Raw genomic sequence first — 14,623 nt, forward strand, 5'->3', positions numbered from 1 at the left:
TACAAAACACTGGAATGAAATGGCTTCATCACCTCCTCCTTGTGTAGATCAGTTCTCCCAGCCTCATTAATGACCTAATTATTCTATTCAGGTGTGGTGCAGCAGAAGCACATCTAAAAGTTGCAGGACTGCGGCCCTCGAGGACTGGAGTTTCAGACTCCTGACTTAGAGGGAACTGAAAACTCTCTACACTCCAGTTTTAAAACCCTTACACTTCCTGTAGCTCATAGATTTTAAGATACTTCTGTTAGTTTATAAATAACTGAAAGGTTTTGCACCAAAATACATTAAACATCTGGTTCTGTATCAACCGTTCAGACCTCTCAGGCAGGGGTCTCAAACTCCAGGCCTCGAGGGCTGCAGTCCTGCAGTTTTTAGATGTGCCACAGGTACAAAACACTGGAATGAAATGGCTTAATTACCTCCTCCTTGTGTAGATCAGGTCTCCAGAGCCTTAATGACCTAATTATTCTATTCAGGCGTGGTGCAGCAGAGGCACATCTAAAAGTTGCAGGACTGCGGCCCTCGAGGACTGGAGTTTGAGACCCTGCCTCAGGTCTTCTAGTCTGCTCCAGAACCAAACAATAGCTGAGTTTCCATTACAAATATGGGGAAATCTTTGTCTATTTTCTGCTAACATAAAAAGCAACAACATAATTTTGCAATTGTGGTGTTTTCATTGAATAAAAAATTTAATTAATGAATAAGTTTGTTTACACATAAGTCAAAAAATCACGGCACTGATGGATGTAAAGAGTTACATGAGATATATTCATAATTCAGCTGTAGCGCTCATCATTTATCAGCCAATCAGAAGAGATGTTGTAGTCAGGAGTTCAATATGGAAAAGTTGGTTTTTCACTTATTACAAAAGCTTGGTTATGAAAAGGCAAACACTTTGTGTCGTGAGTTTTTGTCTTTAAGAAGATTATGTTAGTAGTAATTTTGACCTTATTAAAAATAAAAAAATGTGGTTGTCTGTATCAACCACCTGGTCAAATTTGTATCATTCTTGAATTGCTGTTGGGCCGCGCAAAATCAGTGAAAGGGCCAGAAATGGCCCCCGGACCACACGTTGAACACTTCTGTTACAATGACTGCATGAAAACAAATTTAAACACCGCAGGAAATGAAACAAATATATTTCATTTCCTCAAGATTATTAATAATCTCAAGGTTTTCAAAATGTGAATAAAAAACTTTCTATTTAATCCACTAGATGGCGCCGTGACTCCTCCGTGATTTAACATTACAGTTTATGTGGTATTAGATCAGTCCTTAAAAATAAAATAAAACTTGTCAGACTGGCTCTCCTCAAACAGGTGATCTGAGATCTGATCTATTAGTGGTAGCAAAGCATAAAATACCTGACCTGCATGACGATTTTCTCTTCTATAACAAACTTTGTGTAAAAGCCAACAATGTTCTACATATTTACAAAAAACACCCTCCCCCGGTCTTCTGATGTGATACTGTCATTTTTGAGTAAACCTGTAGAAATTTACGCACATATTTCATTTAATTATTTGCATTTTTATATAGTTTTTCTCCGTTAAATACATTTTACATATTTATGCTAACATTTACTAACATGGTGTATGTTTTAAGTCGTTAAATGAAGCTTTAAAATGACTGTACCTTGTTATTATTATTATTATTTCGCACCACAACTTTAAAAAAATATATATATTTTAAATCAATAAAATTGGAAATGGTCACATTTACTGTACCGTAACTGTTCGTGTGTGCGCGCAGCTCCAACAGGAAGTGAACGCGCACTCATTTCCGCTGCAGCAGCTTCAACGGTCACGTCAAAAAATAAAAGGAAAATGTGGACGGAAAGGACGGACTAAAAGCTGGGGAGAGATCATCCAGACCGACCCGCCAGCTGCTTTCTCTTCCGTAAGAAGTCGTTACCAAGCAACTGCTTGTATTCGAGACTTCGGTCGGAACATTTAACGTGTTTTTAAGGGTCGTTTTGAGGTGAACGCGTCCCCTTCTTGTGTGCTGAATTAGCCAGCGTTTAGCCAGCCCGCTGCTAGTGATGGGGACGAGAACGAGTCGCCTTCAGGACCCAGATCCCTCTCCCTTCGTAAAAGATGGCTCAAAGCGGGATTCCTATCGACGACCCCGGTGTACCAGGCCCACCAGCCTCGTCGTCGACTTCTCGGTGAGCTTCGAGGAAACGGAGGCCAACAGGAGCCGATCTGAGGAAGGGAGCGACTCGGACTTGGGGCAGCATGGAGGGGCGAGCGCCGACGGCAGCCCCGCCGACCACCGCAGCATACCGTCCGGCATTAGCCAGGCGTCTCCGGGTGACGACAACAACAGCGAGGGGAAACCCGAGGAGGACGGCGGCGTGAGCCCGGGGGCCCCCGCCGACGCGGAACGCCAAGCCGGGGAGGAAACAGGCCGCACGCCACATCGCACTTTTTCAGAGAGGCTCCCCGGGAATCGGCACTCTTCCGCCCGCAGCGTCGGAGCCAGGTCCGCCCGCGTTCGTGGCACACACCAGCGGCCGGTGTCGGAGGCTTGGATCGGCCTTTACCGTGTTAACAACCGACATGGCAGTAAGTAAATACAGTCAGGAACCGAAGCCGTGTTATATAATTTTCATAATGTTTGCCACAGAAATAGACTTCGCTCCAAGTCCGTCCTTAACTTGTCCAAACAAGTTAATCAACTTCACTGTCTCTGTAAATCTGTTTTTATTTAACACATTTAGATGCACCGATCAGACTTTTCTCAAGCTTATACCGATTTCTAGTTATCTTCCAGGGCTGATTTTTGACCGATTTAATTTTCATTTTAGAACCTATAGTTATGAATCCAATAGAATATTTAGCAATGAAAAGAAATATACTAATTTGCTCAAGAGAGCATCGTTCCCAAACCTTTTATTTCCCAACTAAATTCAAAATGTACATTAAAGTTCATGCTATAGGTTGTTAAACGGAAACAATGTTTTTAGCTATCTTTGAAGAAAGATGGATCAAAGTTTATTATTGGTTTAAAATACTTGTGGTTCTTATTGAACTATAAAGAAAACTCCTATTTTGCAACATCAAACAAACTGATCAAATAAAAAATATGGGCAAACCCATTTCTGGTTCAGTGGTTACTGATTTTCCAGAAATGAAAGTGTCTCAAGGCACATGCTGGTGGTTGATGAGTTTATAGACCAAACATAGTGGAATTTCTTAGTTTTGATACCTTTTTGGAAAAAAAAATTGTAAAAGAAAACTCTGAATTTTCCATACTTGACATGATAAACACCAACCTGAGCCTGTCCAAGTGAAACTAGCTGGGGAAACTATGCATCCAAGGATATATTTTATGTATTTATAGGATTAAGACGGCAGCAGTTTCTATTTTTGATGCATTTAATGAGAAAACTATAATTGGATTAAAGCCTGGATGGGGAAAAAATCTGCCTTTTCCAATGTCTGTTTAATGGATCGGTGCATCTCTAAGACACGACACTTTGTTAAATGCAGGTAGCGAATGTTTGTGCTTTCATAACAATCAGTGAATGTTAGTCTAAAACACAGAAGCACTATTTATTATAAAAACAGTTCATGTGTTGAATTTGCAATAACTGTGCTGTCCTTCAATGACAATCAGCAAATGTTGGTCTAAAACACAGAAGCACTATTTATTATAAAAACAGTTCATGTGTTGAATTTGCAATAACTGTGTTGTCCTTCAATGACAAAGTCATTTCTCATTCAACAGAAAACTGCATCGTCTGTGTTACTTTAACATGATCACTTTAAACAATCATGTAAATGTGCCAGAATTCGCCATAAAAGCTAATTTAGGTAAACTTATCTTGCTTCCCTGACATGTGTAAACCTTTAAACTCCATTGTTTCACTGACTAAATAATGAATAAAAACATTGCACAAGAGGAAATTAAAAACATGTGGTCAATATCACATTGACCCACAGTTTTACAGACGTGGAGACCAGAAAAATGTAATATTTCCAAAAAAGATTATCACACTGATAGGGGGAGGTTATGCATAATGTTCCACATAATTAAACTATCTGAATATTTAATCCTGTTTTCCTAAGATATATAATTATGTTTTGATAGAACAGAGGATTTAGTTCAATTTAAAAAATCCCCCTGGATCAACCTGGTCTGAAATTATAATGGATTATTGGGGGAATTTACATTCCTGGACAGTTAATCTCTTTTCCCGTGCTAGCATGCTGACTGAAACCATCAGAGACCCCATTGTCTGCGGCGGAGCAGTGGCGTAGAACTGTAAGTGGCGACACAGAAGCTCTTTCACGTTTCCGTAAGACAGCGGTTGTCTTTGACAATCCTCCAGCATGCAAGTTAAAAACATGAAGCAACCGACTGTGTTTCTCCTTTTTCAGGGGGGAGATAAGTTTGCAAAAGGTGGGAAGCAGTACATGCAACTAACAATCATTTTAATAATCGATTATTTCGACCATCAATTTAATTTGATTTTAAAAAATCTACATATTCTGCAGGTATTTCATTTAACCACTTAAGCCTTTTCTTTATACATTATTAGAAATACATTAAAATATGCAAATGATTGCTTTTTTGAATAAGAAAATAAGAACTTTATTGCCTAAGATGCAATAACTTAGCATTTCTTTAGTGCACACTTCATTATTTATAGCAAAAGGTATATCTGCATTTTTTTTAAATAACTGGATTGCCAAAGCACTTTGAACTGCCTTGTTGCTGAAAAAGTGCTATATAAATAAAACTACTTCTTCTAAAGATGCTTAAATGCACTTACCAATTAATCACAATTAATCCGATTAATCGTTCGGTTTTTATGATTTTTCTTTTGGAGTGATAAACGACAATACACTTACTTCCTGTCTGACCAATTTAAAAACAGAACAGTCTTTCAATGATCAATTAACCGTTTCAGCTCTACCAGATTTTCAACATTCCATAAAAGTCAGAATCCCCTCCCCTTATTTTTCTTTTGGAGCGGTAAAAGACAACCTTCTGTCTGGAGGATTTAAAAACAGATCAGTCTTTCAATAAACGATTAATCACGATTAATCGTTTCAGCCATACATTCAGGATAATCAGATGCAAGCAGATGGTGGTGTTGTGACTGAAAACATGACATTTTGATCCACAACGCTGCAGAGTGGTGGGTTTCCTGGGCTAGCCCTTCAGCCAGAGTAGGGAAATGGGTCACAACTTCACAAGCTGGCAGCGGCTCATAGATGGAGGAGGAGGCGGGGGGGGGATGTAGGGCAGCAAGGTGCTGTTTCTGCCTGACTGTCACATCCATGAATGGCTGAGTGCTGGCTTTCCCTCAGGCGTGACTCACTGTTTTTATACGGATGCACACAGTCGAATGATTCTATTTCAGGCCAGCCGAAGTCGAGGTAGCATCATCTGAATTCAGTTTTATTTGCTCATCTCTGTCCAAAATGACATCGTGTCCTAATCCCAGCTGCCCTCTGCAGGTATTCGCTGCCCTTTCTGCTCGAAGCCTTTCCCAGGTGGTCGGATCGAGGATCACCTGTTGAGCTGCCTCACGTCTCCTCCGCTACCTTACAACAGTAAGCGTCCAGTAACTTGACGCTCTGACAGCTGTGTGTGTGTGTGTGTTGTTTCTGTTTTTAAAGGCCGATGATGACGCTGTCTGTCGCCTTGTGTGTGTGCGTTTGTTCGCAGCGGACGTGCTGAGCAAAGACAGCGGGGAATGCTCGATCTGTCTGGAGGACCTGGTGCAGGGGGAGACCATTGCCAGGCTGGCCTGCCTCTGCGTCTACCACAAAAGGTATTTAGAGCTCAGCACGTGCATGGAAACTGTTTCAGTATTTAACACATTTCTCAGAAACCAGAGTTGGGTAGTAACTAGTTACATTTACCTGAGTAACTTTTTGGAAACAAATTACTTTTAGGAGTATTTTTACTATGTTGTACTTTCTATTTTTACTTGAGTAATTTTATTATGAAGTATTTCTGCTCTTAATTGAGTAAAATTTCTGGATTTTCTACCCACTGAGTGAAAAACAAACATATTTTAACCAAAAACTCACCAGACACACACATCCATTTTTTGTTAAAGTTTCATACGTTTTTTATTGATAAAAACTGGTCTGGAAAAAATGTATTTTGCCTGATTTTGTTATTTTTGTTACTTGTATGAATTATTGTCGTTTTCGTCCTACAAATAACAAAATTTCCACTTTGGTCTGTCTGATTATGTAATTTTAAAATATTAAATGATTGATAGTTTGATCAGTTCCTCAGTAGTTGAGTAGACTTTATACCAAATACTTTTTTACTCTTACTTGAGTAATTGCTTGGATGGCTAAATTTGACATTTACTTAAGTAAAAGTACGTTGAAGTAGTGCTTCTCTGGCTTTAGTAAAGTTTTTAGGTACCCTGCCCACCTGTGTCAAAAACACTTGATAGATAAATTTCCAAATTTTGGGACTGCAGCTAGAGATTATTTTAGCTAATTATTCTGCAATATGTAGCTTTGACCAAGATATGTTTTTTTTAACATAACTGTTAAAACTGTCACGGTAATATCAGACAGATAATCTGTGAAAAGATTGATCTGCTCCACCTCCTCCTTGAGCTGCTGTTGCCATCTGAAGATATGCAAAAACAGCCAATCAGAGCCAGGAGGCGGGTCTTGGCGTCGTTTATCCACCTCATGTAGTCGCTGCTAAATGTTCTAATGACTGAGAAACTACTTGACATTACAGGAATACAGTTTATATGCCGTTTAACTAGCATTAGCATTCACAACCATTAGCATTCTTGCATAATAGCTATGATATACATGGGATATATAGTCCCTTCTTTTAGAGGTCCACAAATAGTCCATTTTGAACCACATATTAATTAAATGTCTATTAAATAACACTTACAATTTTAAATAGTAATTTATTTTAAATTATAATATCTCAAATTATAAGTCATTAACAAATCATGGATAAACCCAAAACAAATCTTTCAAGAAACCCTTTGTTGCAGTGCAGTTTTAATTTGCCGTAAATAGTTATGCAACATTTAATTGCTTTAATTTGACCTTTTGGAGATGGCGATGCAACAAAACTACGCTTTTAAAAAATGAGAAAGGAGTTTGGTTCACCACTGATTTGGAAAGTTATTCGTTTCTTCTTCACTGCAAAAACACAAAATCTTACTAAGTAATTTTGGTCTAGTTTCTAATGCAAATATCTTAATACACTTGAAATAAGACAAAACTGACTTACAAATTACTTTTTAGCAAGAAGTAGGAGCTTTTTTTTAAGTAAATAATTGCTTAACAAGTTCTAGTTTTGTCGGCAGATTATTTTGCTTATAACGATATTTTTCCCGTGTTTTAAGTTAATTTATGAAGCCTCAATTTCTTGCTGAAAAGCTACTTTAATAGTTTGTCTTATTTCAAGCGTACTAAGATATTTACACCAGAACTAGACTGAAATTACTTGGTAAGATCCTGTTTTTGCAGTGTGACTGGTTGTTCTGAAGTTATCTTAAAAGCTTTGTAAATTAAACTTGGATTATTATTAGAGAATCAAATGTCCTTCTCTGGAATTTAGCAGCTTTAAACTGAACCACAAATGTTTCTCCAACTGTTAAAACATCGTTACATATGAGCTCGGCACACCCTCAGATGTTCAGAAACCTCTTGGAGGTTTAATAATTATGAAGCTGTTAAAGGACCTCTGGTGTTTGCCTGGTTCCAGCACATTTACGCTGGCGTTTCGCAGTGTGCTTTAATGAGCCTCTCTTGGATTTCCCCCTCGTTTTCCAGCCGTCGCCGACTCCTTCAGATTTTTAAGTGCGAGCTTCGCGGGGATGACGCCACTCTCCACCTTTTTTTATTTATTTTTTTTGTCCGTCAAAGTTGCCTCACAGCCGAGCCGTCGAGGCAAGCAGCTACAAGAACGTCCCGGCCTGGAAGTCCGTGTAATTTCCTCACACGGAAAAGCTGAGTGTGTTGGAATTTAGCTTCACTCCAGGGAACTTCACTCAAGATCAGACGGATGACTGACTTCACCTCGGTTCTGGTTGAAGGCGGGCTCGCCTCCAGCTTTTTTTTTTTCTTTTTTTTCTTCAAGGTGTGGTCGTTGGATTGCGTGAAGGAAATTTTTAATTTTACCCATGGAGCAGTAGAGATTCAGGGAAGGAAGCAAATCGGAGAGTGAAACAGCTGAAAATGATTACATGATTCGTCATGTTTGATAACAGAAGTCGATCAGAAAAAAAATGTATAAAGCAAGGGTTTCCAAGGTGCGGTTTGGGGGCCATTTGTGGCCCTTTTACTGATTTTTTTTTTTTTTTTTTTTTTTTTTTGCGGCCTCCAACTGCAGTTAAAGAAAGATACAAAATTGGCCCATCCAGCATAAGGGGTTGATGCAGTTAGATTTATTTATTTATTTATTTAATCAGAGTAAAATTATTACTGACATATTTTTCCTATTTTCAAGTACAACACAAAATATTCACCTTTTCATAACTACGTTTTTATGATAATTAGAGCAACATTTATCCAGAGACCTTTACTGAAAACTGACTTTGCTGCACTCAAATCAGCTTTTATTTAATTTTTCAAACTTTACTAAATAGAGCAAGTGCTTTGAAAGAAAGTTATCCTGATCTTATAACTGAGAGTAAAGTTTGGGGATGAAATGATTAATTGGATTAATCAGTTACTGAAATATTTATCAATTAATTTAGTAATTGATTAATCGTTAACTGGAGAGTAGAAACAAAAAAAGAACAACACACACAGAAGTAGTGATGCTCAGACACAAAAATGTGGGCCAATATCGATATCCGGTATCAATATTGTTATGGCCAATAACCGATATTTACTTGGGTGTTTTAAAATATTGCACATTTAGTTAATTGGTGAGAAAAAAGTTTAAAGTTGCAAGAAAAAGTTGCTGTGATTTTAGTTTTGACTCAACACATTTGATAATATATAAAATAAACACGATTTAAATCACATTCAGCTCCAACTAGTGGATGTAAAGAAAACCATCCAGTCTGTTTTTGTTGTGAAATATTGTGATAAATTACGCATTTTTCCTCACTTGTCCCTTTCTTATCTGTCATTATGATGCTTCTCTAATTAGTGGTTTTACAAGCACATAATGCAGGGTGAAGAACAGTTCCTGGCATGCGAAGCTTTCTAAAGTAAACAAATGTTGCACTTACACCAAAAATGCAGCTTTGTCTCTTAATTATTTGGTTTCTTAATCAAAAAGCAGGAGTGTATGGTTTCATCTTTCATCAGCCCTTCACCGGCTTCTAACCAGCGATTCAGGAAGTCGATGAAATCTTGTGGGCGACTCCTCAGGTTGTTACATTAGCGTCTGTTAATCAGAGAGTTTTGTGTTTGTGCAGCTGCATCGACTCCTGGTCCAAGGTGAAGCCCTGCTGCCCCGAACATCCCTTCGATTGACTCGCAGGTCAGGCGCTTCCAGCCCAGCGACCAGATCGACTCAGGTAAGCCCACGCTACAGGTGACTCAGATTATACATGTCTGGAAAAGTTGGTCAATTTTATTCAGCATTTTTGGTCTAGTTTCTACTGCAAATGTCTTAAAACACTTGAAATAAGAAATAAAGAAAAACTAATGGATGCATGTCAGATTATTCCATTTGCAACAAGACATTTTTTCCATGCCATAGGTGAAATAATCTACTTTTTAAAGATCAATATTAAGGAATTATTGACTCAAAGCAAGCTCCTATTTCTTACTGAACCGTTGCCTGTAAGTTAGTTTTCTTATTTCAAGTGAACTGAGATATTTTCACTAGAAACTAGACAAAAAAATTCTTGGTAAGATTTTTGTGTGTTTTTTTTTTTTGGAGTGCTTGTAAACATCCTTGAAAATATAAATACTGTTATAATCCAATTGCATAATTTCATATTGAAATGTAGAAAAAATGGCATTTTACAGTGTGAAAACATCCAACTAGTTTTGGTTTTATATATAATTAAATACTATTATCCTTTAATTTGTGGCTGCATGTGGAGCTCCTTACTTTAACTTTGGGAACGATTCATCGTTATCCTGATTAAAGACCAAATTCCTAAATAAGTTCTTGAACTCTGGCAAACGTTCCCCGAAAATGAAAAAGGCCCACAGCATGACAGAATTTTTTTTTTTACTATCATTTAAAGCAGGCTGGATGTTACTTGTTTATTTTTTATATATTCATCCTTTGCTTCATGTCAAACCCACGTAGATTGTTTTTGTTTTTGAAAAGCTCAACATAAAGTTTCAGTGGAAGAATGAGGCTCAGCAAACTGCATGTTTACGTTTGTGATGGTAGGAAAGAAAAGGTTTTCCATCGTCAGTCTGGCAGATAAAGTCTAAATGTCATTATGAACAGTTCTAAAGAAAATAAATAAAAATCTGGTGCTACAAAAAGTAACAAACTTGCACTGGTTGTGCTGTTTAAGTTTTTTTTATTTGCATTTGCATGTTTTTTAAAAATATATATATTTCTGTGTAAAATTAATGAATGTCATTAATTAGCATGTGTTTAGTGTCGTCATTGTTGCTGGACATAACAGTGGGAAGTGAGACCGGTGTCGCATCATATTCACACCCCAGAGAAACAAAGACTTATGGATTAAAAGTACCTAGATAGTCTGAAAAATTTAATTAGAATACATTTTAAAATTGGTTCAGATGTATCCATTTATAGAAACTGTTTGGTAACAATAATTTGGTTAAAAACATTTTTTCTGAATGAAAATGTTTTTATATTAAAGGTTTTTCCCGACATTTTTCAGTGAAATTATGCTGCTGCTACTGAATTGATTTTAACACTTTAACATCTTCTTCATCGCATTGCACAGTGATTTAAAAATGCTTCTTAAGTAGAGTTTTATGTTTTATTATACATTCTGCAAGTTTCATTTGGTAAAAAAACCCAAACTAAAATCATTGAATCTAGCAGTCCTCTCAACCTCAACCTAAAGTAGTTATTCATACATTTAAAAACATGACTCATCCGACCAGCAGCTTCGTCTGTCTGCCTGCTCATGTCAGCAGCTGAGCAGCAAAAATAACAGGTTTGATGTCATTAAAATATTTTCTCACCCACTTCCTCGTTCTATAATTTAAACGTCACCAAGTTGGTCTGAAATAGTGGGGATTGCCTCATCTTTTCTCACTTTGTTCAGACAGTGACTCCAGTCAAAGTTATCATTGTAAGAGCAGATATTGAAACTTTAAGGACTGCTGGGATAAATCTCCAAAAAGCTAAAGTTTACTGAACTTAACGACAAACATGAAGCTTCACCCACAGCCTGGAAGCTGGGCTGCAATAAGGAGAATTTATTTATGCCTTATTAAAGAGAAACATGTTGGATTTTTCCACCGAAGCGACTTCAGCTGTAAAGCAGAGAAATTTACTTTCTCTGCTTTACAGCCGTTACTTAAAAACAGGAAGTGCTTCATCCTCCTCTGCTGCTCAGAGACGCCGTTTACCTCAGTGTGCAGATTACTGATGATGACAGTATTTACTGAGGTGCACTGCAAAAATACTTGGTAAGACAAAATCTTATCAAGCATTTCTGTCTAGTTTCTAGTCCAAATATTTCAGCGCATCTAAAATAAGACAAAAGTAACTTAAAAGTAAGTATTCTGCTAGATATAGGAGCTTGTTTGGAGTAAATAATTTCTTAATAAGGATTTAAAAAGTACAAGTTCCACTGAACTAAAACTTTTATCAGCATTAAGGAATTGTTGACATAAAGTGAGCTCCTCTATCTTACTAAAGTTGTAAATTAGATTTTCTTTGAAGTGACCCAAAATATTTGCACTAGAAACTAGACCAAAAATACTAGGTAAGATTTTGTGTTTTTGCTGCACAGAAGAAACGAACGGCTGTTAACTTTTCAAATCATTAGTGAAAACAAAACTCCTTCCTCTTTCTTTAAAGATAAAATTGAGTCAATTAAAAGTTGCATAACTATTCCAGGCAAATTGAAGCTGCAACACAAACACAGTAAAATGTTGAACTTTTACTGTGATACTGATAAAATTAAGGATGCAAGAAGAAACCTGCCTAATTCTTGGTTCTTCTGGCACAGATCTGCGAACAGGCAAAGAAAAAACGACCGAAAAATGAAACATTCACTGAAAACTGGGCCAAAAATACTTGGTAATATTTGGTGTTTTTGCAGTGTGAGAAGTTGAAGTTAAATGTTCTCTTTTTCTCTGTTTTTTTCTCTGTTTTTACAGGAGATTACACCGGATCCCAACAAAACCACAATAAGAATCAAGAATTGAACGAGCAAAATTCATATTTCCGTTTCCGATGTAAAAGGTCAGCGGGATCTTCCTCTATCGATTTAAACTCGACCTGCCAAACGCCGACGTTGAAACCAGCTGCTCCATCTAATAACAGAGATGTCTGTCTGTGAGTGTGTGTGTGTTTGTGTGTGTGTGGACTCGTATCACCGGGGGTCATTTAAATATTATTATCCAAGAAAACCAGATGGAGTTTCAGTGACCGGCGCCTCTCCTGTGCGTTTCTGTCTCTGAATCTTATCAACTATTTTTGCAAAAAACAAAACAAACAAAAACAAAGTATTGTTGCAAGTCCTACATCGGATGAATGTTTCCTCTTCTCTGCTTTTCCCCCCAAATTAACCAAATCTTCAGCTGTTACGTTTATTTCTGCTCTGACACGATGAGGACCTGTTTTTGGTGGAAAGGGGGGCTGCTGCTACTCTTTCTCTCTGTTTTTTGTTATTATTTTTCTTGCTTTCTGTTACCTTTAAACATTTCAGGGGAAGTTTTGGGCCTTTGTGTTTTGTTTCTTTTAAAGTCGGCCAGTTTTGTCTCCTTGTTGCCGTGGGGATTGTTCAGGAAGATTTCGACAGTAGCACCGCGTTGGCGCCAGCTGGAGCATTTTTCTGTTATTTCTCATACGATCTGGGATGACAGTGAGCGACGGCGGGGTGAATTTGTCCTGTGTTTGTTTGTATATACATTAAAGTGTGTTTGTGTTTGTTGTAAACTTCGCAGATGTCTGGTTGGTTGGTACTTTCTATGAATGCCGTTTCTTTTTTTCTTTTTTTTTTCTCGCCAACGCCGGATCGCGCTGGGACAAGTAGACAGATTTTTGGGGGCATGTTTACGCCATGTGGCATCTGCCTCCTCTTCACAGCACTGGGGGCTATGGACAGCTTATGGTTAATAATTACATAAGCAGCAGGCACCCTCTTGCTTTTCCACCCTGCCTTTTTATTTTGAGCATTTTTAGCTGACATATTGTCGTGATTATTGCTAAATGTGTTAAGTGGCTTTCCTTTGCCTTTTTTGTGCTGATTTGCCTTTTTTGGGCTCTTAAATTGAGCCAGCAGAACAAACAACTTGATTTCTTTTTATCTGTTTCATGGATTTTCAACCCAGACGGTTCAGTTTTAGAGCAAAGGTGTTCAAAGTAGGGTTCGGGGGCCACTTGCGGCTCCTGGATTGATTATGTGTAGCCCTCGGACCAAAATTTGAGAATTATAATCTATTACTTTTAAATAAAAATCTACTTACAAAAATGTTACACTGCAAAAAAATAAAAAGTATTTTGGTCTAGTTTCTAGCGCAAATTTCTAAGTTACATGTAGTTTTGTCTTATTTCAAGTGTACTTTTTTAAGTCAATAAGTACTATTTCCACTGGCAGATTATTTCACTTAAAACATGGAGAAAATGTCTTGTTATGAGTTAAATAATCTGGCAGTGGAACCAGTACTTTTTCATCAATATTAAAGAATTATTCACTTTATGAAACAAGCTCCTATAACTTGCTATGGTTACCTGTATGTTAGTGTTTGCTCTAGAAATTAGACCAAAATACTTGGTAAGATTTTGTGTTTTTTGCAGCGTATTTGCAACTTTTCTGGTTTCCTTCCGTTGTCGTGGTAACTAGGACCACATTTACTCATTGACTTGTACGCTAAAGTACAATCTGTTTCACCAAAATCTGCTTTTATTTGCTGTATTAAAACTTTTTTATTCTCTCAGTTTTCTTCAATCGAGCCCAAAACAATAAGCAAACTGGATGCCTTTCGTTTAATAAGGAACCTTTGGATTTACAATCCCATAAAAATCAGAGTTCATTCTTATTGCTGAGTAAGTTTTTAAAAAAAAAAATCAACATTTTGGTGATTTCAATTTTTTTTACCCCTCCGGGGGGTCTTTTGTGGGCTCTAGTGTCCCTTATATGATAGTAGGCTGACAGGAAACGGGGAAAACATACGGCAAATGTCGTCGGGTCCAGGAGTCGAACCCGCGACGGCCGCGTCGAGGACTCAAGGCCTCCAAATACGGGTCGCGCTAACCACTACGCCACCACGGCACGCCCGGTGATTTCAATTTTTAATAATTATATTTTTTGTCGTGCAGTCACTTCTAATGCTAACAATTTTGGCGAAAAGAGTTGGATTAGTCTTGGTTTTCTTTAATTTCCTCCCCTGGTTCACGGTTTTCTGCAGTCTGAGGTGCTACGACTCGCCCCACCACTAGTGGGCAGCGCTGTGCATGTTTCTCTTTTTATATTAAAGCATAAAAATATATATTGGAGAATTTTAAAAATGGAGAAAGGAAAAAAAAAAAGATG

General features: G+C 37.6%; 1 protein-coding gene across 1 annotated transcript; it reads left to right on the top strand.

The window, feature by feature from the left end:
- Window positions 1-1,762: 1,762 nt before the first annotated feature.
- On the top strand, window positions 1,763-13,579 carry LOC116722005 (E3 ubiquitin-protein ligase znrf1). Its single transcript, XM_032566090.1, has 5 exons — window positions 1,763-2,570; window positions 5,475-5,570; window positions 5,686-5,791; window positions 9,389-9,490; window positions 12,246-13,579. The coding sequence occupies exons 1-4, from the start codon at window positions 2,045-2,047 to the stop codon at window positions 9,444-9,446; spliced, it is 786 nt and encodes a 261-aa protein (XP_032421981.1). The 5' UTR covers window positions 1,763-2,044; the 3' UTR covers window positions 9,447-9,490; window positions 12,246-13,579.
- Window positions 13,580-14,623: the final 1,044 nt, after the last annotated feature.

This window comes from Xiphophorus hellerii, chromosome 6 (assembly GCF_003331165.1).
Source record: "Xiphophorus hellerii strain 12219 chromosome 6, Xiphophorus_hellerii-4.1, whole genome shotgun sequence".
In the NCBI taxonomy this organism is placed as follows: domain Eukaryota; kingdom Metazoa; phylum Chordata; class Actinopteri; order Cyprinodontiformes; family Poeciliidae; genus Xiphophorus; species Xiphophorus hellerii.